The sequence below is a fragment of the Leucopleurus acutus genome (assembly GCF_964270905.1).
Source record: "Leucopleurus acutus genome assembly, chromosome: 11".
Lineage (NCBI taxonomy): Eukaryota > Metazoa > Chordata > Mammalia > Artiodactyla > Delphinidae > Leucopleurus > Leucopleurus acutus.
The window spans coordinates 78,970,385-78,994,709 of NC_139152.1; the positions used below are offsets into that span (position 1 = coordinate 78,970,385).

At 44.6% G+C, this 24,325-nt stretch overlaps 1 protein-coding gene across 1 annotated transcript; it reads right to left on the reverse strand.

Annotated features, from left to right (window-relative positions):
- Window positions 1-22,724, reverse strand: HAL (histidine ammonia-lyase). Its single transcript, XM_082850838.1, has 20 exons — window positions 22,326-22,724; window positions 21,372-21,432; window positions 21,238-21,265; window positions 20,821-20,895; window positions 20,656-20,728; window positions 20,497-20,563; window positions 20,167-20,204; window positions 19,203-19,328; window positions 18,013-18,152; window positions 16,055-16,102; window positions 15,255-15,402; window positions 14,396-14,491; window positions 14,240-14,298; window positions 13,294-13,374; window positions 10,827-10,892; window positions 10,585-10,750; window positions 7,931-8,065; window positions 4,071-4,179; window positions 3,901-3,970; window positions 1-1,666 (listed from the first exon to the last, which is right to left on the reverse strand). The coding sequence occupies exons 1-20, from the start codon at window positions 22,570-22,572 to the stop codon at window positions 1,526-1,528; spliced, it is 1,974 nt and encodes a 657-aa protein (XP_082706964.1). The 5' UTR covers window positions 22,573-22,724; the 3' UTR covers window positions 1-1,525.
- Between the last annotated feature and the right edge of the window lie 1,601 nt (window positions 22,725-24,325).

Here is a 24,325-nt window from a genome sequence, read left to right on the forward strand (position 1 = left end):
TAAGACAGTTGAGACTTAGTTTATTCCACATTTACCTGGAAACTCCCTTGATGGCATAGTACAGAGCTGTGTAGAAAACTCAATGACAGAGGGCCCCGGAGGACCGCGCGGGCCTGTGGGAAACCAACCCGCCCCGTACCAGTGACGAACAGCCATCAAACCGCTGGGTTTACTGGCTCCACTGCAGCTCGTGGATAAGAATGAATAAACTTCATTTGTGTGTTTACATTTCAGCAAAGAACAGCATGAAGAACCACCTTTCGGCGAACAGGTTCCTCAGCACATTTTGCTTCACTGAATTTTGGTTTGCACTCCTGTCTCTACCTTTCCTGTGGACAGGCTGCAACCTAAGAGAAGACTCTACCGTGAAAAGGCTGTAATCGGGTAGGCAAGCTGGCAGGTGTGCCTGTCCTTTCCTTGACCAGCTGCCGTTGTTAGAGCCGTGGGGTCACATTCCTGCACTTGGAAAGCGCCTTGCTTATGTTTGCACAGAAGGGTGCAAAGTCACAGCTTCGGGAAGCCAAGAAGTCATGTGACCCATCCTTCATCGGGACAATCACACTTAAGCCTTTCCAGCAGGTTCTTTATCTTCTTTGCGGGGAGGGGAGGGAACAGATTGGGTAACATCCTAGGGCGCATCTGACCTTTGTCAACGGGGCCTTGTTTTAATGATTACTCTTATAGAGAGGGGGTTGGTTAACTTCTGGACATCAGATTCCTTAGCTGTGAAATGAGGAGGCGTCTTAAGCTGGGTTATTACAAGAATGTGAATAGAGTACTAACACGTGGTAAATTTAGTAGCAATAACACTAACCTCCTACTCCAGTTTAAGCATCTGAATCCTTTTTCTGATATGTGCGGTGACATCTGATAAATATGAAATGCACGATTCATTGAGAACCACTCCCACAGCAATCTTTATATTCATTCCTTAACTCCTTTACACAGAATCTCTTGTTGACCTATTGACTATTCTTTAGGATGATTCCATGAATAAAAGAAAAAGCAGCTTAAGAACTAATTATGACTTAAAAAGTGTTGTTTACAAAGACATATTAAGGAACATTCATCATAGCATGGCACAGTACAATCAGCCAAAGTTAACTAGTGGAGAGTTTGACAAAGCAAAAAAAAAAAAAACCCAAAACAAAAAAAAAAGATTCACAAAAGTCTAACGTTTTTGGAAAACAATGCCATCAATCTGTCTCAAGATTTGAGTTCATCTAATATTGAGTCAAAGGTCCATGCAGTTGTGGTTAGTCTTCTCACCCTTAGAGTGAGCGGCCTGTAGACTTCATTAGGAAATAAGAAAACTCCTGTAATCTGGAAACACCAGCTGCATCTGTAACCAGTGCTAGATTTAGTAAATGTAATACTGTCACCAGCCTACCCAGAGCAGGTATTAGAACCGAACTAGATAATTGATTGATCCATCTGAGAAAGTTCTCAGGTCTCTCTTTCAGCATAATACTGTTTGCTGTTAAACTAAGTACCATCTGATCTGCTAATTCGTGACAAAAAAGCATTAAACATCCTCAGACTCTGGGATTTTGGTCGATTTCCTGTGCAGAAATTCCAACGAAAATGCTGTTGGAGAAACAGGTCTTGATTCCGGAATATGCTCCATTCTGTATTTTTCGATGTATGGTGCAGCTACTTCCCAAACCTGAAATGCAAGGACAAAACAAAGTCAAAGTGTTGACAACATTGTTTTCACATGTCATTAAACATCAGCTTCATGTGAAGTCAAAACATTATCTCTGACTAGATAACACAGCAGCTGTTTGCTTGCTTTTATTATAAGCCATTTGACACATGATCTGTCAATGAGCCTTTGGTTGCTTTAACAGCTTTAAAAATACAAAGTCCAAAATGTTTCTAAAGTTACCATGAAGGTTTTCAGCTGCTTTACTCTTCTAAAGCAAAACAAGCCAGGAAACAAATGAAGCCTAGAGAATTCAGTGTGGATGGAATTAAGGAAAGTCGCTCAAGGATGGGACTGTGTGTTTTCTAAGGCAAGCCTTAAATGATAAGAGGCAGTGGATTTTCTCTTTGCTCTCTTTCCATGCCACACGCCCTCTGTTCTTTGGACCCTTGCTACTCAGAACGTGGCCCCTGGACCAGCAGCGTCAGCATCGCTTGGGACAAGTCAGAATGTCAGCCCCACTGCAGACCTACTGAGTCCGAGCCTGCACTTTAACAAGATCCCCTAGAAATTCACGTGCACTTTACAGTTTGAAAAGCACTGTTTCACAGCCTTGTTTAGTGTTTACCTCCACCCACGAACCTATTTCCTTTCAAGCATAACATCTTCTCAAACTAAAGTCCGGCTTTTCGTTTATATTATAGCTGCTTTTTATCTGGTTGGCCGCTGACAGGGAAGGAGCATTTCCTATTCTTTTGTATTACCTTAGAAAATGTATTCTTTCAAAAGCTAGCCTCCTTGAAAAGATATCTGCACCCCCAGGTTCACTGAACTATTTACAATAGCCAAGGTACGGAAGAAACCTAAGTGTCCATCAATGGATGAATGATACAGAAATTGTGAGACACACACACACACACACACACACACACACATACACACACACACACTGGAATTTTATTCAGCCCTAAAAAAGAAGGAACTCTTGCCATTTGCAACAACATGGATGGATCTTGAGGGCATCATGTTAGGTGAAATAAGTCAGACAGAGAAAGACAAATATCGTACGATCTCACTTATATGTGGAATCTAAAAAAAAAAAAAAAAAAAAATGAGCTCATAGATGCAGAGAACAGATCGGTGGTTGCCAGAGGCGGGGGATTGGGGGAGTGGGTGGAGGGGTCAAAAGGTACAAAATTCCACTTATAAAGTAAACAAATCCTGGAGATGTCATGTACAGCTTGGTGACTATAGTTAATAATACTGCACTGTATATTTGAAAGTTTCTAAGAGAATAGATCTTAAAAGTTCTTACCATGAGAAGAAAATGGTAACTATGTGTGGTAGTGCATGGTAACTAGACGTACTGTGGTGACCATTTTGCAATATATGCAAATGTCAAATCATTATATTGCAAACTAATATAATGATATATGTCAATCATATTTCAATTAAAAAAAAGGCTGAGCTCTCACACACCTCTCTTCTAGCACCAAAGTTGGCAGCAAGCAAGGGAATTCCCCTCAAAGGGTACAGGGAACACTTTGAAATGACAGGGGTGAAGGTCAAAGGAAAACAATTGTTCCCCAAGATCAGTGCAATGGTTCCAGGGGAAAATCAAGCCATTCTAGGGAACATGATACCTACAAATGAAAGGCCTAAAGAACTTTAAAACTACGTTTTAAAAATAAGTCTGCATTCTAGGCATCTGTCCCTATCAGATGCGTCTGCAGTCAATGTAGCCAGAGGGAAGAAGCAATAAAGAGACCCTGTATCTCACCCAGTGTGATGGGGCAGGACACACCGGTGCACTAGACACATCCAGATCCCTTTGAATAAAAACTCGGGAAATTTGTTTTCTCTTCAGGTCTATGCAGTCACTGAACCAGGTGGTGGTGGTGGCGATAGCATTACAGAAAGAGAATGTATTTTTAATAAGAGAGAACCTTCTTAATGGGGAGGAATCCATGAACCTTTCATCTCATTTTCTCCCCACAAATACTTGTCCCCAAATTCCATTTAAAATTCATTCCAGCTTCTAATCCTTAGATAGTCCATGTTTGGGTGCAACATGGGACACTTAAGAGTGTATCGAATAGTTTCTTAGTGACCTTGAAAGTTGCATGAGTACTTTTGGTTCACTTCCAAGGAACAGCCAGGAAGCAAAAGAATATGAATGTTTTTCCACACTTCACTCCCACTTTGCTTTCCCATAACGACCCCAAACTAAGAACTAAGCCAAGTAGCCAATTTACCTTCTGCTCTACGAGCAGTCTGTGCGCTGCCTCAATGTCTGGGGCCATGAAGCGATCTTTTATCCAGGGCCTGCAGAGACGGCACATCAAACCGTGAGCCAACGTCAACTGCTGCCAGGGTTCAAAGTTCTAAAACAGTGTCACTTTCCAGGAATCTGTTCTGACTTTACCTTACAACTGAGCGCACCAGGTCATAGACCTTCTCCAGTGGAGTGGTAGTTTTCAAAGGACGTAGAAACTCTATCCCTTGGCAGGCTGCAAGAAGCTCGATGGCCAGCACTGAAACAAGGAAGGACGAGGGGACGGCTGATTAGAGTCTGACTTCATGCTTGAGGGATATAAATCCCATGCAAGCTGACGGCCATCGCCAGCCAGCTAACAGATGGTTGGCTCTCCCAGTCTATGGGTAGAATGAAGATCCCTTGGTATTTGGTTACCATCTTAAATGTGCTTTTCTAACCCCTTGGCTGCACCTTTAATGGTGAGAAAGGTAGGACCATCCAGGTACATCAGCTTTCCCCTTCTCCCCTCAGCTGATCAAGATGGATGACCTGTTTCCTATTTCCACCTTGGTGTAAATTTTAATTTGTTTTCAGTCTTACTGTTCCCTACGGCCTGAAATACCTGGCAGATAGACTTTCATCAAAGGATTGAAGGAGCCAGTGAATGAGCAGATGAGTCTTTGGTTGCCCTGGAACTAATTCTCCAATGTCTGTTTCAAACCTTCAAACTTAAAGGCTCCCAAATCCACGAAAACTGAAATTCTAGCCATTGGCATCTTGCCAACTTTAAGTTTCTTGATCAAACAATCTCTACACTGTCTTTTCCTAGCTATGAACGCTTGTGGGATGTACCATACCTTGAGATCCACTCTGAATATTGAAATCTAAATCTCTCTACATTTGATATAGTCTAATGAAGAATTTTTTATAGAAATATAATTCAAAATTAAACCATTTTGGGTTCTGTTATTTGCCAAGAAGTTAATTTAGAAGCTTAGAGGCCACTTAAGTGGTCTCTTGATCAGACCACTTAAGTGGTTAACCAAAATGGAGTATTAAAAACATTTGACTTCTTGTCTTAAAATTTATAAAGCACATTCCAAACTCTGGTGAGTACAGACAGGTCACGATGGGAGAGGATGAAGTTACAGAATCCATTAGGACCTGGAAGAAACTTCACATCTTCTAGTCCAGTCCCCTCACTTTACACGTAAGGAACTGGAAACTTTGAGAAGTAAAGCATCTTATTAAATAAGTGCTTATGCTTATTTCATAGAGCTGGAGCTCAAGATCAGAACTGGCTAACCTTCCTGATTCGCCCTCACCCACATGACACAAAGCTGGCCTCTTGGTTGGAGACATGTGAGTAGGAAAATGGCAGATTTTGCTAGTGCATATAACAGACAGCTTCTTAGATGGGTTTGCAAGATAAACGTGATACATGTCAGGAAAACCTTGAGTAACCATCTCTCAGCATTCTGTTAACTGCTCTTCGTTGCTATTCACAACCATAAGTTCTCCCTGATGGGATTTAAAAACCACACACTTCATTGATACAGATGCAAAGGGTTCAGTGTATCTTGATTTACCTGGATTTTTAAAAATACGATTCTTGTTTATTTTGAAATAAGCTGATATTCAGTGGCCTAATAACCACCTTCGCCCTTCCCTTCCAAAACTTTAAATACACTTAATATATCCTAAGAATCCTGGAGATACCTTCTAGTTTCCCATGAATATTTTCTTCACCTTAACAGAGTATGAGTCACATGAACTAAAACCATCCTGAGCAAATAAGTAATAGTTCTACTTAGATATATTGCAAGGACTTTCTTAAAGTTTTCAAAACTGACGCTATTCATTTTATCGACATCTGAGGCTAATTTATACCTGTGTCCCTTTCACTAAGAAAACACTGCTTCTCCTGACCTTACATCCCCTTCCTTCCCACCTCCCCACCATCCCCTGGCCTTGACTGATGTCCGTGCTTGGGCTTCAGACTCTCTCTCACTCCTGATCTTTTTTGGACCGCCGCAGGGCGTGCGGATCTTAGCTCCCCAGCCAGGGGGATGAACCCACGCCCCCTGCAGTGGAAGCGCCCAGTCTTAACCCCTGGACTGCCAGGGAAGTCCCCACACTGGGTTTTTTAAGCTCCTCCCTTTGAAAAGTTTTCCCTCCTTCCTCCAGTGGGCTGGTAACATTTCAGGTCTTCTTTTCCCCTGAGTGCAACCGCCTCTCTGTTCCTGGTATTCTTCTCACCTGACCTCCTGCAGCCGTCAGCTGCCTCCACGTAGAGAACTGCCCTTCATCATCCATCCCAGTTCTTTCCTGAGTGTGGGCATCTGTACATCATTGCGACGCATCCCAGAACAATTTATTTTGTGCACACACATCCCCTTTCCTTATTAAATACTGCTCCCCTCTTCCCAGTTTGCTGGCCCTATTCGTTTCAGGTCTTAATCTTAAATACTCCTTTGGAAATGCCTTTTCTCATCCCTTCAAACTAGGTCAGGTTCAGTTACAGCCTCCTATAACTCAATTCTTTAGTCAGAATTTTGTTAAGTGCTACAAAGAGTTGCCAAGTTGTTGTTCAATGTCTTCCTCTTTAGGTAGACTCTAATTCCCAAGAGGGCAGAGAATACCTCATTCACCACTTAATCCACTGTGCTCAGGGATACATGCCTTTCCACCCGAACCAGGCCAGACAAGGAGGAGAAGGGAGTGATAGTAAAGGGTACAAGGTTTCTTTCTGGGTTGATGAACACGTTCTAGAGTTGATTGTGGTGTTGACTCACAACTCTGATATATTCACAACGCTACTAAAACCCACTGAATTGTACAATTTAGATGGGTGAATTGTATGGTATATGAATTATTATGTCAACAGAGCTGTTACCAAAAAAAGAATACTCAACTCTTTCACACTTATCTTAAAATAGTGGTATTCTTTTGTCAGCCAATTGCTTCCAATACAGTTGCAAAAATTTAGGAATTTAGAGAACAATGCCTAAAGGAAGGCAGTTTCCCTTTAAGAAACCAAACAAGCAGTGATTAAGAAGTCTGGAAGGGGTTGACTTAACAGGGCTCCACCTGTGAACTCTCTTTGCTGAGAAGGCTCAGCGGCCATGGCTCACGGGCCCAGCCGCTCCGCGGCTTGTGGGATCTTCCCAGACTGGGGCACAAACCCGTGTCCCCTGTATCGGCAGGCGGACTCTCAGCCACTGCGCCACCAGGGAAGCCCTCGTCAAGTCTTTAGGACCAACTGCAACACACAAGAAATGATGGGACAGAGAACAAAAGTACCACCATGAGGAAGCTCACAGGTAAATCCAGAATGTCAGTCTCTGTCAGAAAACTGACGTGGTTTTTTAACTACTCAGTGGCATGAATTTAAAAAAAAGGGAGAGGGGACTGTTGTAAATGAAAAGAAGCTTAAAACCTTGGCCACCAAATTTAAAAGGTGGGTATTGAATCCTGATTTGAACAAACTGTAAAGACGTTGAGGTAATTTGGGAAAATTTGATACCAAGACTTATTGTTGATTTTTGTCGGATGTGATAATGGCATCATGGTGGATAAGGAAGTTTGTATTTGAGAGAGAAAGTATGCAGGAAGAAAACATGACAACAGGGATTTGCTTGAAAATAATTTGGGAAAAGTAAAAAAAAGAAAAAAATGAAGCAAATGTGTTAACTGTTGAATTAGAGTGAGGCATATGAAGGTTCCTGGTACTAATCTCTCCACTTCTGAATATGTTTTAAAATTTTCATATTAAAAAAAGAAGCCAGCTGATGAACTGGCTTCGCCAGCAGGTGTGGTTCTTAATCTTCACCGAACATCAGAACCACCTGGAGGGCTTGCTAAACCCAGCTTGTTCTGCTGTCTTTCCTAGGGTCTCTGATTCAGCAGGTCTGGGACAGGCCCTGAGTTCCCAGGTGATGCTGATCCTGCCGGTGGGGATCCCACTCTGAGGACCACTGGCGTATAGTTTATCAGGGAGGCCTGCGTCCCGACCTGGCTGGGGTTACCTTGCTCCACGTGCTCAATGACCCTGAGGGCTTTCCTTGCTGCCCATCCTCCCATGGAGACATGGTCCTCCGTGGCGGCACTGGTGGAGAGAGAGTCCACGGACGAGGGGTGGCATAGGGCCTTGTTCTCAGAAACTGCAAGAGGCCAGAGAAGTTAAGTTAGGGACATACTTACGTATGTTCCTAATAGAAAAATTGCCAAAATGACACATGGCTTCCCAAAGTGCTCCTCTGCGTGGGATACCCTCTCCAGGAGCTCTTGGTCGTTAGCAAAGCATCAGATGGTCCAAAGTTACTTTGGGAAAAGGAAGAAGGTTGGGTTTTTTTTTTTTTCCCCCCCCAAAGTGAGAAGGACTCTAAAACTCTAGTGAGTTCTGAGATAAGACCGGGATGGGAACCCTCATATTACAAAGCCAAGTTGAAAACACTAGAAGCATTTAGCATGACAGGGAGACTTGGGATAAAAAAAGGTGATGGTCATTTCCAGGTATTGGAGGACAATCTGATTATGTCACCAGAGGAGGTGGGATCAGAATTCAGGCGTGGCGTTTGGGGGTTGAGGCTGGACCCACACATCTTGAGCGAGAAGATTTACAGTTGAGACTGTTCAATGATGACATAAGTGGATGTACTGGGTTTAAGCAAGGGCTTGATGACTGCGGGGATGTCTTGGGGAGGTGGGGGGAAGTCTAGAGTTGGCCTAGGTTGCTGTCTCTCAAACTTTATCGTGCAAATGAATCACTGGGTCTTGTTAAAAGTGCAAATGTTGAGTTTTAGATGGGGGCTGATATTCTGCTGTTCTAACAGATTGCCGGTGATGGCTGTATTTTGGGCCAGAGGACCACACCTTAAGTAGCAAGAACCTAGATCACAGAGTTCCTTCTCCCCAGCTTCAGAAGCTGGGAAAGGTCAAACGCAAAGAGTCTTTTCCTCTCTTGTTTTGAACTTTGAGAGCAGCTCTGAGTGAAGCTGCAGTTCTTTTCTATGCTATAGGGGATCCTGAGATAATATACTATAAACTATGGTGATCCACTCATCCTGGTTTGCCCAGAACTTTCAGGTTTCAGCAGTGCAAGTCCTGGGCCCCTGAACCTGCTATGTGGATCACCTGGTTTGGTGGGGCTTGTTCAGAAACGTAACTTACAAGTGGCCAATAAAAGAAAACCACCAGTTTTATTACAATGAAAGCAAACTGACCAACTTCAGATGACAGCTAGGGCAGCTAAACACATCCAAACGAGGCTTCCCAAATTCATAACGCTTCTCTGAAAATCAATTACCACCCCCCATGTTAATGTGAGAAGTTGCTGCCCCTTAGAGGGATATTTTAGTAAGGAGGTAAGTGAGTAAAGAGAAAATACTGGACAGAAAATGAACTCAGTGGCTCTTTGTTGGCTGTGTTGAGTCTTAGTGTGAGACTTAACTGAGGAAGGGGTGAGTAGTAATAGTAACAACAACTAATATTAATTTAGTGCTTATGACACTCTAGGCACAGTTCTAAGGTATTCCACACATTCATTAATTTAATCCTCAAAACAGCCCCGTTGGGTAAACTTATCACCCCCATTTTACACAGGAGTAAACTGAGGGTCAACAGGATTAAAAGACTTGCTCCATATCACGCTGCTGGTAAATGGGCAGAGCTGGGATTCGGACCCAGAGTCTATGCTCTTATGAGCCACTATGCTATCCGGCCTCTTGGGTACGTTTGCCAGAAAAAATACCAGATGCCCAGTTAAATTCGAATTTCAGATTAAAAAACAAATAATTTTTTAGTACCAGATAATATGCTGAATAATTCAAATTTAACTGGGCAGCCTGCATTTCTATTTGTTAAATTTGGCAACCATATTTTAGGATTAAGTATTGATTAAAAAGAGATCCTCATTAATTGAAGTGAGAGCACAGATTTGCAAGCCAAAATGCCTGGGTCTGAATTCTGCTTTACTTCTTACTAGCTGTGCAGTATTGAGTAGGTCACTTAACTTCTTGGATCTTCAAGTATTCATCTTTGAAATGGAGGAAATCATAGTACCTGCCTCTTGGTATTGTTTGACGATTGAGTAAATATAAGTGAAGCCCTTTGCACTTCCTTTGTGCCAGTCTCTATTCCGATGTTACTTCTCTGTCCCTTACAGTCTCGAGTCAGAAATCTGCTACATTAAAGCTCAATTCTCATAGAGGGCATCTTGCTTCTTATAAGCATTTTTGCATGTTGTAATCACATCCTTACATTTTTAGTGGTTGGTATGTCTTACGGAATGTATCCAAACTTTAATCATTTGGATCAGTTCAAGTTTCACCAGTAACTATAAACATCTTTTGCTTTTTTCCTTCTGATAATCTTCAAGTTGAGATTAGTGAAAAAACTACATAGATGAAGTTCACATGTGAAGTCACATTGCTTCCTACAGAGAAATCGTGGAAACCTCCTTATTTACAACCTCATTAGTGTGTTATTATGTTTCAGTATAATGTTGCCTAGGTTTTATTTTATATTTTTTTTCTCTAAACCTGCTGCATTTGTATTGAGGATGCACGTGATGAAGGTGGTGAAACGTTAGATCTCAAAGACAAAATGTGACACTTTAGGTAAAATGGAAAGGTCTTTAGGTGACTAGGCTTGCATTCTGGGCAAAGTGCAGTGTCCTTACCCAGGGCTGCAGCCGTGCAGTGGGCTATCATGAATCCAGAGTTCAGACCACCTTCAGCCACCAGGAAGGCAGGCAGCTCGCTGAGGGAGGGGTTGCAGAGCCTTTCAATTCTTCTTTCACTAATTGCAGCAAGTTCATGGACGCCAATGGCCAAATAGTCCAGGGCCTGAAAGAGTGTCTCGATTCAGTCGGCCTGTAGTAGAATATGCTTTCAGGGTCAGGAGCAATTCTAAATAGCTTACTTTGGCTGGATATTCACCATGGAAGTTTCCTCCAGAAACAGTCTCTCCCCTGCTGGCAAAGACCATCTTTCAAAATAGGTTAAGGCTTTCACATAACACTTGGTGATCACTTCAAGTATAACTCTTTCCCCAGTTGCTCATTTCTAACATTGAGGTGGTAGCCCTTGTACAAAGGTAGGGTGGAGAGAAGGAGAGTCTTTCCACAGGCAGGTGTTGACATGAAGGGGTACAAAGGTAAACAGAGCAAAACAAAAACCTTAAAGATGATTGTGTCCACCCAACTGGGGGTCAAAGAAACATGAAGCATGAAATGATGTTTTCTCTTGGGATGAGAGATCCTCAAACACCATAACATTACTAATCTGATGGTCTGTACTTGCCCTCAAAAAGTTTATAACCTGAAACTAAGAACAGAGATCAGGACACCAGTTTAAAAGCAAATTCTGTTTCCTCAGTGGGCACTGCGAGCTTGTGCTCCATCCCTGCTGAACGGAAGATTTTGCTGACAAGCAACCACCAAATCGTTGGAACGATCATTCGGAGAAAACTTTCAAACCTTCTACTCACTGATCCTGTGCCAGTGTTCACAGCAAATGGTGGCCAAGAGGTCATTGCAAACCCACTGAAGTCAGTGGCAACTTTGGACTCACCGAACATTAAGACTCTCAGGGATCATTCCACTCCATCATGTATTTTACTCAAGTCAACAGGAACCCTGACAGAGGCAGCAAAAGACTTTCCAAAGAGCTAATTTTCACCTACTGGACTAAAGACTGTTCACAACGTATTAACTAGGAACTCACTCTGTGTAGGAAAGGTTCTGACTTCCAAAGAGGTAGAGGTGCATGTGTTACTTAACAAGTTTGGAATTACCCTTTTCTGTGCATATGACTGTGAGCCTCTTAGACCTAGCTCCTGCCCTTTTCCATGGACCCGCCCCCAACGACAGGCCTTGGTTTTCTCTGAATCCTCAGAGCAAGTGATCTCTGCACCAATTTACAACTTAAGCAACATCTATTGTTCTCTAGTTGTTCCAAATTTGTTTGTTGGCTACTAGGTTATAGCAATTAGAAGTTAACTCCTATAAACTATGTAATAGATGGTCTACATATGCAACAGAAGATTGAGAAAAATATTCTTTTGGGTAACACCAGTATTGCTGGAGAACTCCCAAATATTAGCCAACTGGAAATTCATCAACAATTAAGAATCTTTCACTGAGAAAGTAAAGGACTTTCGGCTGAAATTTTTGCTGAGGCAAGTGGTGGGGGAAGAATTCAGCAGGGAATGATCCTCCCTCCCTTGGCCAGTAATTTAATGGTATTTTTGTTTATTTGTTTTGCTTTTTATTACTCCGTAAGATACCCTTTCAAGTCTAAATTATGTAAGTGTAGAATGGATACCTCTGCTCTACAGTGCAAGAAATAAGAGATGAGAGAAGAATGCACGGAGTTCATGAAAACTACTCCATTTGGGGGTGGATGGAGTTGAGGAGGGTTAGTGAGTTGAGGGGTATTTAGCTTGGGTCTGACTTAACTGTAAAACAACCTGAGAGGACATAAAACGCACATCCTGAAGTAAGCTTGTCAGAGAAGCCACATTGAAAAGGTCTAGTGAGAAACCTTATACAGCTGCTCTCTGCTAGCCCGGGCTGTGCAAGGCTTTTAGGGCTTACTTTCTCCAATGTTAAGAACTGAGGCAGATGTGGGGTAGGAGAAATAGATTCCTAAGGGGTTGGATGGTCTTCAAAGGCAGTATCGTCTCTGTGAAGACTTTGCCTGTGTGCCTCCTGACCGATCACATTGACTTCTGGGGGAACTAAGCCATCACAGAACCTTCCATAGCAAAAACAAGATGACGCTGAGATACCCACACCGTGAAGGGAAAGAAGGGCTCCATCCTTGAGAGACGGAAGCATTGTTACTCTTCTTTGTACAAATATGGGAACAACACTGATTTGAATAAACTCCATGTCAGAAATAAACTCAGGATGAGGAAAGCCATAACTCTTTGATCAATACTTAGGTAAGTGTTAAAAGGTTGCCTCTGTTTAGTGCACCATGGTATCACTAGCCCTAGGAAGGCTCACATAAATGCCATCCTACCCAGGGTCTCTACAATCACACTTGTGATGTAGATCTTCATCCTTCTACCAGCAACTTCAGCAGTGGGTTTTAGGGCAGAGGTCTTCGTGAAACTCTGCAGCCAATGTTGGAAATACCCCCTTTAATCTTTCATCTGTGAGTTTTGGAAGCACAGCACGTTAGACTCCGAACCTGAGACTAGGTTCACAGATCTGCCTCTGACACTTACCAGCTCGGCTCTAGAGCAAGGCATTTAACCTCGGAGCCCAAGTACGTAGTCTATGAAACGGAGCAACAGAGAGGCTACACAAAACGATCACTTAGATCTTAAAATGACCAGCTGGAATTCTATAATCACAGCTTAGTAAACCATCAAAAGATACAGGATTATCTGTTGCACTGTTAATTTCTGTGGTAATGATGTTCTTCACAAATGCTATCGTGTCGTTCACCACACCGTGGATCTAGAAGACAAGATCAAATGAGCTAATACATGGAAGACACTGATAATGGTCCCTGTCACATAGTCTGATATTCTTATTAGAATAGCAAGAACATTTAAACTGGGATTTCTTCTTACTGTGGAGCTAATTTGGCAATTCTTCCCCATAGACATTTTAAATCTAAGCTAGAACAGAACTTGCTGAGAACAAGGAGAAGAGGGTATTTATGCTAGGGAGGACTCTTTAGTACCCTACAGATTGGAACTTGGTACAACCTGAAATATTGTTTCACTCTGGAGATGCATGTTAGTCTGTCACTTAACTGCCATTTGCAAATGAGTTGGAACATCTGCAGTGTAGGTTGCCTCATGCCAACCCAGGTCATCTGCATTTTATATTTAAAGTTATGACTCACAGATTCATTTATAATGGTTTATGTCTGCCTATTAAATGCAGATAAGATCTAACCATGGATATGCCCTTGAATTGTGGTTAGATTTCCCCATGAACGTTCCTGGCAGACTGGTTCTAGTTCTGTCTAACAGGTAGAGCCAGTAAAACTCCATTAACTGGTTAGGATGATGCTATTACTAAGAATTTTTTAAAGTTAGGGCACTAAACCAAAACAACAAGCTGTCCGTCGGACTTCTCTACACGGGGGTTGAGCAAAGTAATTCAAAGGGAAACAAGCAGCTTACCATATAGAACAGAAACTACGATAATTGGAAAGTCGAATTATTACATAGACATCATTTTTAATAGAGGCAGTAATGAAATCTGGACTACCATTGACCATTACATGACTTTCTAACACCTTCCTCTCTTTCTATTCCCCACCCCGACAAACTGGGGGAAAGAAGAGAAACTTGTTAGCTTTTTTGTTTACCTGTGGACAGCAGCGCAAGGTGTAAGCGTCCTGAACACGATCACAGAACCTGTGACTTTCTGTGGAAAAGATACGGGGATGGCAGGGGGCATGTTAGCAGTTCTTTCCAATAATTTCCAAAAGCAAATAAGCTCACTCACATAGGCACGCCCAGACCTGCTATTTCAGATGGGTGGTGATCTGAGTCCAAGAGGGACCGAAACCGAAAAGCGACTTCAACTTGCCCACGGTGAGGGCGAACAGCGTGAATGTCTAGAATTGATGAAAGAGGAAAAGTCTGAGCAATTCTTATATTGAATGAACTACCATCGCTGGAACAGAACCATCCACTGTGCTGACACAGCCCTCAAAAGTCCAGGGGTCCTTAACCATCACTCAGGATTAGAAACTTAACTCCAAAGCAAGATTTTCCTTATGGACTTTATTCTTTCTACTTTAAATATCTGAGTGCAAACTATGTGTTGAGATCTCTGGGAATTCAACTCAAGACACTGGGCCTACCCTGAAAAGATTTAGGCTCATAATGGAAGGGAGCTCAATAGTGGCCTAATTTAACTAAGTCATTTTTAGATAGTTTTTTTGGTCCTACTACATATAAGAGTAGGGAGTCTTTCCAAGTCATTATTTTCTAGGAAAGCTACCACTTCTACAATTTTTCTCTCCCGATTTTCAAGTGGAGATCAGTGCTAATCCTACTCTAGCTCTCAAATCCTGCCCATAGATTCTTACGACAACATGTAGTTTGATGGGAGTCAGAGCTGGTGATCTGGGACAGGTCACTTAACCCTCTGGGTCAGCATTTGTCTGTGAAACACGGTCGTTTCAAGGGTCAAGTGTGGCGTAACTTAGATGAAGCTGCAGCAGTCCTACGAAGGCACAGGCACTTGGATTTTCTTCTTCCCTACCATCTACCCCCACCACTCCCGCGTCTGAACACCTTGACCAGCCTCCCCTCCCCCCCTGCTCCCGAGCTCTGCCTGAATGAATAGCAAACCAACGGAAGAGCCATGCTGACCAGTATCGAAGGCTTTGGTGGTGCCCTTCAACACCTCGAGGGTCAAGGACGCCACTATGTCAGCCTGCCGAGCAATGGCGCTGGCCCTCTCCACAGCTTCACAGCCCAGGGAGGTGATCATCTGCGTCCCGTTGATAAGCGCCAGACCCTTTGTGGAAGGGGAGAGAAGTGTCCAGACGCTGTTTGTTGTAACAGGTGTATGTGCAAGTTGATTTCCTATCTTTTGCTTTCATAAGAGAAAAGTTAGCCTGTTGGTTGAATGACGTTGATTCATGGTTTCTAAAGTGCAGGGCAGTAATGCTTATTGAAGGATGCAAGGATGAAGTGCTAACATATGTGAAATCATTAGTGTAAATCTGGCAAATGGAATAGCTGTTAAGTGTCCCCGTCATTAAGGCAGCAGTGGTGTTCCAATGTAGATGGCATATCAAATCTTTAGCTCTTAATTATGCTGCATTTCTTCTTCAACTTCTCATCATTATAGACGAGACACCTTGAACAATTTCTGGTCCGAGACTCTTGGCTTAGAGCATCCCAAGGGATGTTGGCTTACAGCATCTCTTAGGGGTCCTTAGAGATCCTGATTTGAAGTTTAAGTTCTTCTGTAAAAGAACCCCCAGGCATCTGTGGCCTGAAGAGTCTTTTCAGTGCTTATGACAGAGCCCTTTCTTCAGTGCCCAACTTAAGCAAACATGGGAGCTATGTTTATTTTAAGATACCAGTGAGGCTGATATTAAGACTGAAAATAGCTATTAAGTAAAGATTTGTTAAAGCGAACAAATTTTCCTTAGTCTCCTTACCTCTTTTGGCTTCAAAACAATTGGTTTCAATCCATGAGCTGCCAGGACCTGTAGAATGATTTAAAAAGGTAAAAATGGGTATCAAATGAAATACCAGCATATTTCTAATTTCATGTGGAATCCAATAAAAGGCTTTTTAAGCCCAAAGGTCTGTCTTATAAAAGATTAGACCTACGTGAATTGGTTCTGTTTATCTTCGCTGGTCTATCCTCTAGTTCCGTTCTTTAGTCTGCAAGCAGACCTAGCTTTCGAGTAATTTTTGTACCTACATCAGGGGCTAGTGTCCACAAAATCAACCCTGAATGTTGGTTTCTAGGTCCTTTGCATTCAGTTTCCACTTTAGTGATTCACTTTTTTTTTTTTTACTGCTGCTTCCTGAGCAGATGCACATCCAGATGCATGTGCGCTGAGGCTGAGCTCCAAACTCTGTCCACGTTCCCTGGCCTCCAGAGCTTGACCTAAAAAGTCCTCCACCCTCGTCCTACTTGTCTGAACACTAGCAGAGCCTCAGAGCAGGGCTTCTCACTTGTATGGCAAATGTGTGAGCACCAGTGAAGAGGGACTTATGGGCCCAAGAGATGGACACAGAATCCTGAGGGGAAATGGGCAGAATGATCTTCCCCTGAAATAAAAGAAGTGAAAGCAATCACTAGGTTAAGGTCCCTCTAGGGGAGAAGGAAGACACAGAGGCAGGACCACTGACTCCGTCAATTTCACAAGCTTATTAGAATGTCTAACACATGATTAACTCTGTCCCGGGAGTGGGGCTGAGGGTAGGAAAAATGGAGACAGACAAGCTCAAGGGCAAACACAGTCATAGTATGTTAAGTGTAACTGGAGGTAGGAAGTGGGTAGGGTTCCGTGGAAAATAATCACATAAGATGCTGGGAGGGCACAAAGGAGGGGCAAAAGGGACTTGACGGGGTGGGCCTATAGGGAAAAGAACCAGAAGAGCAGAGAGGGAAGTTTCTCAGAGGACTTATCAGAAGCAGGAAGAGAAGAAGGGACATGGCTCGTCCCTCTGCCTAGGACACAGGGCACTCCAGCCGCAGGCCACCTCTCGCTTCTGTGATGTACAATGTTGCTGGGGAAGGATTTGGCTGGGGCGTGTGGATATGACAAGCAAGACTCTTGTAAACCACTTTAATTTTAGACATCACCCTGAGGGCAGTGAGAAGCATTGCACGTTTTGGCCAGGACACGTTTGGGTTTGCTGAGTGAAGGTGGTTGTGGGAACACTGTACATAGAGAAGTAATGAATACCAGTCTGCATAGAAGGAAGGTGATCTAGAACCCAAACCCCCGAAGGACTATCTGTTCCCTTAACTTCTTCCTCCTTGGTCCTCTGCCCCTTCAGTTACTGTTAGGGGACCTCCCAGCAAGGGATCAGAGACGACGCTTCAAACAATTCTTTGGGCTGCTCTGATGAATTTGGAGATGAATGGAGAAAACGTTAAAGCTTTATCAAAAACAAGCCTTTCTGATTGGCCACCAGATGAGCGCTTGTGGGGGGAGGGGGGAGTGCAGCCTCCTTTCCAGAGGTTATAAGTCAGTGCTATGATCCGCAGCTCTGTACCTATTAGACCAGCAAGTAAATAAACCTGCAACAACATGTGACCTCCTGGCCAGGCACTGGAAATGTTTTAGATGCAGAATAAATTCCCGCAATTAACACTGGCTGCTGTACCTTTTTACCAAGGTGATCACCAAGTCCAGAAGGTTGACAGTTGCACATGGAAGCTAAGAGCCTTGCCTAGTTTGACATCTGTACTGCGCTAAGGCTGAGCTCCTGGCTCTGTCCACACTTCTAAGCTTCGGTTGTCACAGCCATAGTATAGGGATAACGTTGGCTCCCTTGTCGGGCTGCTGTAAGGATGGAGTGCTAGAAAGCATGCAAGTACACCTGGTGTCCAGCCTCGGGAAATTACTGCAGGTGGAAGCTGTTATTAAAATCTTACGTATTTAGCGTCAGCCCAGCCACTCTTCGGAGACCACATCTTCCCTTCCCCAATTAGCCCGAGAGCAAGATGAGAGAGTGGGGCCAGGTCTCCACTGGCACCAACGGTTCCTTTCTCTGGAACATAGGGCAGGCAGGAGGCTGGGAGAGAAAGAGGCACCGGTTACTTCAAGAGTACTTCATTCTGGCCATCCTCGCTTTAGGGAAAGACAATTCCTCAAGCACAACTAATGCTTAAGGGACCTGGCTGAACTGCTATAGAAAGAAAAAGGAGAGGGGGAGAAAGAGAGAAAGAAAGGCAGGGAAGAGAGAAAGAAAGGAGGGAAGGAAGGAGGACCCTCCCGGGAGCAAAGCTTTCTCTGGAAGCCACTTTAAGTTTAGACTTTATCCTAAGGACAACGGGAAGCGTTACAGGTTTTAGCCAGGACATGCTCGGATATGCTGTGTGAAGGGGTTGGGAGAACACTGTACATAAAGAATTAAGATCAGACTGCATGGAAGAAAGGTGATCTGGAACCCGAACCCCCATAATGACTACCTCTGCCCTTAACTTCTTCCTTCTCCTTGGTCCTCTGCCCCTTTGTTTACTGTTACTGTGCATGTTCTAATCTGACCTAGAAATTTCCAGAAATTCTAGCAATGTATCTTAAAGATGTATCAGGAGCTAGCTGTTATTCTTTGCTGCCTTCTTTCTAAGAACATAAAGTTTAAAATGATCCAAGTAGGAATTAAGAGACTTTCATAGGACTGATTGGTGTATGTAGCCATTAAAAACTATTGGAGGGCTTCCCTGGTGGCGCAGTGGTTGAGAGTCCGCCTGCTGATGCGGGGGACACGGGTTCGTGCCCCGGTCCGGGATGATCCCACATGCCGCGGAGCGGCTGGGCCTGTGAGCCTCCAGCCCTGAACTTAAGGCCAGACTTAAGGGGCTTATTCTAGTCTTAAAGATGCCAAATGCTAAGTGAAGGCTAATAGAGAATGGGTGAAAGTCCACAGGAGAAAGAGTCTCTGCCTCACTCCTACCTTGCACCCCCGTCTAGCTAACTTCCTTCCTGCCAAGCTCATTTCCCACTCATCTGCATTAGTTTATGTCTTCTTTTCTCACCAATTTCTCACCACCCCATCAATCAAGTCTACCTGTGGTACACACACAGCCTCATCGGAGGGTCAGTTGGGTATCTGTTGCCTTACCATTAAATACTTCGATAACTTGTTTGAGAGTCTCCAGGGAAATGCCACTGTATCCTTTGGCTAAGACATTGATCCTTAAAGCCAAGAGCATCCGACATCTCTCAGGGATTAGTGGCTTCCCAACACCTACAAAACAGAATTGATGTTTTCTCCAAGAAAAACGAAATTTTTTCCTTCTCCCAGCTGTCTCCATCTCAGATTTCTCGCCACGTCTTGGCTCAGATACTTGCACCACTTTCTCTCCTGATTCTCTTGCCTCTTCAAGTCTCATCTTCCAGACAGATATGAGAATCCAGTTTTGCCTTCTCACTTGCCCTTCTTGGAAGCGTCAGCGAACGCCCCGCCCTCCTCAATACCCTTAGAATAGCGTCTGGACTCCTCAGCACAAGCTCTCTTGCAGTCTGATGGGATTCTTGACAGACTTTCCCATCTCACCTCGTCCCGAACAACCCCTCCCTGAGTTCCAGCCTTAATTTTGTCCCCTGACTGCATCACCCTCTTGGCACGACGGTATCCACGCTCCCATGCCAACCCCATCCTTTCACCTGGCCCATTCCTTTTTCTGAGATTCAGTTGAAAGGTGGTCTTGTGTGATGCTTTCTGCTTCCCCCCTCTCTGCCCCACCCCGGCAGCAGAATTGGCACCTACTCCTTGGAATCCGCTAGCTTCTGGACGCTGTTAAAGGATGCCTGGCACTGCGCTACGCAGTCGTCCGGGTATTGGTTCCAGGGCCCCCAACCCAACCCCCCTGCAGATACCAAAATCCCCGGATGTTCAAGTCCCTTATATAAAGTGATGTAGTACAGTCGGCCCTCAGGATCTCCGGGTTCCTAATCTGTGGATTCAGCCAACATCCCAGGCTGGTTGAATCTGGGAATGCAGAACCTGGAGATACTGAGGACCGACTGCACTTCATTCAAATCAAACAAGATCTAGGAGGCACTGAATGTTTGGAGTGAGTTACCTGAAGAATGTGAACGTACTAGGTTGACCTGGAGCTCCCTGGAAGAGAAAGAGAAAAAACCCTCTTAGATACCTCACTGTGAAAATGTTTCCTCAGCTGGGAACATAGTTAAGTCTTTGGAGGGACAGAATAGGCATGATGGGGCACTGGAAGAAACCCGCAAGTCTGTGTTTTCTGTATCAACTCATGTGTGAGTTAATTCGAGCCTCACCCTCCTTATCTGTAAATTGGGGCAAATGTTAATTATTTCTGTTGTTGAAAGAAATCTCCAAAATGAGAATAAGTGGCATGTGACTGTGTGTGTGTTTGGTGGGGAGGAATCAAACTTACTCTAGTTTACTGACAGGAATTACAGTTCTGGCAAATTTCCCAAAACCTGTAGTAATGCCGTAAACAACTAGAATAAAAACCAGACGTTATACAGTTAGACACAGGCGGCATCTTTTAAGCCTATAAAAAGAACTGTGTAATACAAAGAGAAAAGGATACCGGTTTTTTCTTTCACGATGCTTTCTATGACTTCCCTGGAGTTTTGCACCTTCTTTTCAGCAGTGGGGGTGAGCTAGGAAAACATTGGTCAGAGCTGAACATGTCAAAGATTTACACGTGCCGCGGAAAAGGTCAGAGGATGTCCTTCCCCTCCCTCCAGCATACCTTGATTTTGTAGCGTCCCTTGCCCAAGTTGACCAGATCCTCTGTGGTCAGGCTGTCCCCATCTAAGGCAATGTACTGCACAAAAGAAGGGAATCTCCGTGAGTGCAAACAGCTTAGTCGCTCAAACAAAAGAGTAGGGAAGCCTGAAGCAGAATTAAGCTCTGACCCGTCAGAGATTTTATCACTGCTATCAAACACTCATGTGCTAGTTACAAAGACAGCTTGCTGAAGAGGAGGTTGAGGAAGGAAAATGAGAAGTGGAAAAGCGTAATGCCTTTCCCTATTACACAGAGCTGGATAAAGCCCTGTCCTCACTGATGGTGCTTGGTCATAAATTTTGCTAGCCCTCCCCCTCCTTAAATGAGGGGTGGGGGGACTTAATTTTCTTAAAAAAAAAGGACGTGGTTTGAAACTTACCTTTTCGGGTTCCCGGTATTTGCTGTATCTGTAGCCAGGTAAAGGAAAATGCTGGGTAGTGTGGAAAAGCCCCAGCCCCATCATTGGTAGCAGTAGCCCCCAGAGCAGACCAACAAGCCTGCACGAAAGGATACAGGTAAACTCCTTCTGGTTGCGATGGAATGAAGTCGGAAGACATGGCATCCCCTTCTATAACTGAAACAAGAATGCAAGAGAGACCCCTTAGGGATCACAGTGGAGAGCCACTTTTGGCGTTACTGGTAAACCAAGCAAAGGGCTCTTCAGCTGCCTTCGGAATTCTACAGAAATGGCTGCTTTAAAACGACTTCTCATGCTTTAAAATTTACAAAGGAGGAGAGCAAAAGGCAGAGATGTAGGCGCCAGGCATGCATGAAAGGGTTTAAATGAAAGTTCAAGATCCAGCCCCACCTCCATCCCCATCACCGGCTTTATTTTGTTTTAAATCTATTGTTTTAATATTTAAAATATATTTAATATTTAAATCTATGGGGGTTTTTTTGTTTTTGTTTTGCGGTATGCGGGCCTCTCACTGTTGTGGCCTCTCCCGTTGCGGAGCACAGGCTCCGGACGCGCAGGCCCAGCAGCCATGGCTCACGGGCCCAGCCGCTCCGCGGCATGTGGGAGCCTCCCGGACCGGGGCACGAACCCGTGTCCCCTGCATCGGCAGGCGGACTCTCAACCACTGCGCCACCATGGAAGCTATCAAACTTTTGTTTGATAGTTTCATTAAACAAAATAGATTTAATTTTGTTTTAAATCTATGCTACTGGTCTCCAGTCTGGTGAGGTTCTTTTGAAGGGCAAAGGGATTTTCAAAATGATTCGTTAACTGCAAAAGGCTTCAGCCCTGCGGTCTTGAGTTCAAATCTAGTCTTTGCTACTAGTAAGAAGTCTCCTCCTTTCCGAGTCGGCTGCCTCGTTGTAAGAGGTGGATAAGACTCCTGCCTTCCTCGCAGGGGTGTGCGAGAATCCCTTCCCCGTCCCCGCCCCCCCCCCCCACAATTGGGGAGGACAAGGGACCGTCCCTCCCGGCCGAGTGATTCACACCCCTTCCCTCCGGCCACTCACCCACTTCCACGAACTCGTTGTCCTCCAGGGCCACCTCCAGCGGGTCCTCGTGGTCCAGCAGGCCCAGGCCCTTGCAGCGGCGCACGAGGAAGCTCACATTGTCCACCGAGGCGAAGCCACCATTGTCTGGCTTGTTCTTGATGTACCTCCGCACGGCCTCCCGGCCCAGCCAGCCCACCGTGAGCTGCGCATCCTGGCAGGGCACCGCCAGCCACTCTCCGCGCACGTGCACCGTATACCTGGGCATGGTCGTCCGCAGGCGACAGTCACTGGGAGGGGAGAGTTTTATCCGGGAATGACTACCAAGGTGTGGTTGATAGGGAGAAGTGGGATGGGCTTTCAAAACACGCCCCCTCCTTTGCCTTTACTCATTCACGCATTGGACAAATATTTATTGAGAGCGCCCCACGGTGTCCCTTTGATTTTTTTGCAGCTGAGCGAGGGGCAGGAGAGTGGGATGCAGGCCGCCTTTCCACCTGCCCTCCAGGTCTGCTGCCAGCAAGGCCTGGGTTCTCCCGCCCTCGGGTCCTAAAGCCTGCCGACCCTGCTGCTGGCCCTGTCTCCGCAGGGGCCCTGATTCCTCCCTCCCCTCGTTTCTGTCTGCATTCTCCTCCATTAAGGGCAGCTTATAAACACCATGTTCCTGTCTTTATCTGGAATTACTCAACTGTAAAATGCTCTTCACTGGCCAACTGTGACACCAGGGAGTGTGGCAATCTTCATGCATTTGTTTATTCCCAAATACGTGTTGAGCAACTCCGCCCTTACCACTATGAAGGTTTTCTGAAGCTGTCCCTCCACAAAGGGAGAGGGCAAGGCCAGAGATCATTTTCACAACTAAAGGTCACCATTTTGGTGAGAGCCACCGCGCTTGGACTCCAGCTCCACTGCTTATTAGCCTGGAGCAGTAAGTTATTGATTAGCCTCTGTTTCCTCATCAAAAGGCAAAGGGGCTAATTTCCTCACTGCAGTGTTTGCAGTATCTACCTGGGATCAGATCCTGGTCCTGCCATTTCCCAGCTGTGTGACATTTGGGCAAGTTACTTGACTTCTCTGGGCCTCTGTTTCTTCACCTACAAAATGGGGATGATAATAGTACCTATTTCACAGGGCTTTTGGGAGGATTAAGTGAGTTCGTATATGTAAAGCCCTTAGAGCAGCACCTGGTGCAATGGACATGCTATGGAAGTGTTTGTGATGACTGTTGTTACTGTTGTTTGGACTTTAATATATACCTATATTGCTTTATAAATGTTCTTTCATCATGGTATCCCGAATGGATATCCCTAATCCAAGTAAGCTTGTTCAACACAGATTACTGCTCCCTGCACCCGATTCATTATAGTAGTATTAAGGAACTCTGAAAAGCGTGAAAAGAGAATCAAGGAAGTGTTGGCACTGTTTTAACTAGGCAGCATTTTGGCAGTAAGCCAGTGTCTAGAGATTGGATTATTCCAGTGGAAAAATCCTGAAAAGTCTGTTTCCACTAAAACAGACTTCTGTTGGGAATAGAGACACAGTTGTGATATCACAGAAAACACCCACACCCAGAACGTCCTTCTCTGAAACCCTCCCGGGGAAGTAAGTGTACAAAGAAAGAGCTGCCCCTCCTTGAGCTTCATTAAAACTTGCACTTCAGCCACCTACACCCTGACCGCACTCTGGAATTCGTCATCACCTGAATTTCATCCACATAAGAAATCTTAAATTCCGGTACCCCACCTTCTGACCACAGCCTCCTCGCCTTCCCGTTCTCCCCTTACATCAGTCATCTCCGACCTTGAACCTGGTTTCCGTTCAGTGCCTTCTTCTCTGCACTTCCCGCTGGCTTTCTCCCTTACTTTCCTTGGAAGCTGGTCCCCTAGTTACTCACCTGGACCACTTTCTTCAGCACTTTGAAATTCCTTTATAACCCTAACCCTATTCCTACACTCTGAATAAACCGCCACCCATCCCCCACCCCCGGGGTTATCACAACAAACTTCCATCTGTGTTCACCC

Bases quoted from the DNA above. Each gene is read 5' to 3' on its own strand.
- HAL (XM_082850838.1), bottom strand. From the start codon at position 22,572: ATGCCCAGGTATACGGTGCACGTGCGCGGAGAGTGGCTGGCGGTGCCC. The intron at 10,751-10,826 runs GTAAGCTATTTA...ACACTCTTTCAG, and splicing joins ATGGTGAATATCCAGCCAAA to GCCCTGGACTATTTGGCCAT. The intron at 1,667-3,900 runs GTAAATTGGCTA...CTTGCATTTCAG, and splicing joins GACTGCTCGTAGAGCAGAAG to GTTTGGGAAGTAGCTGCACC.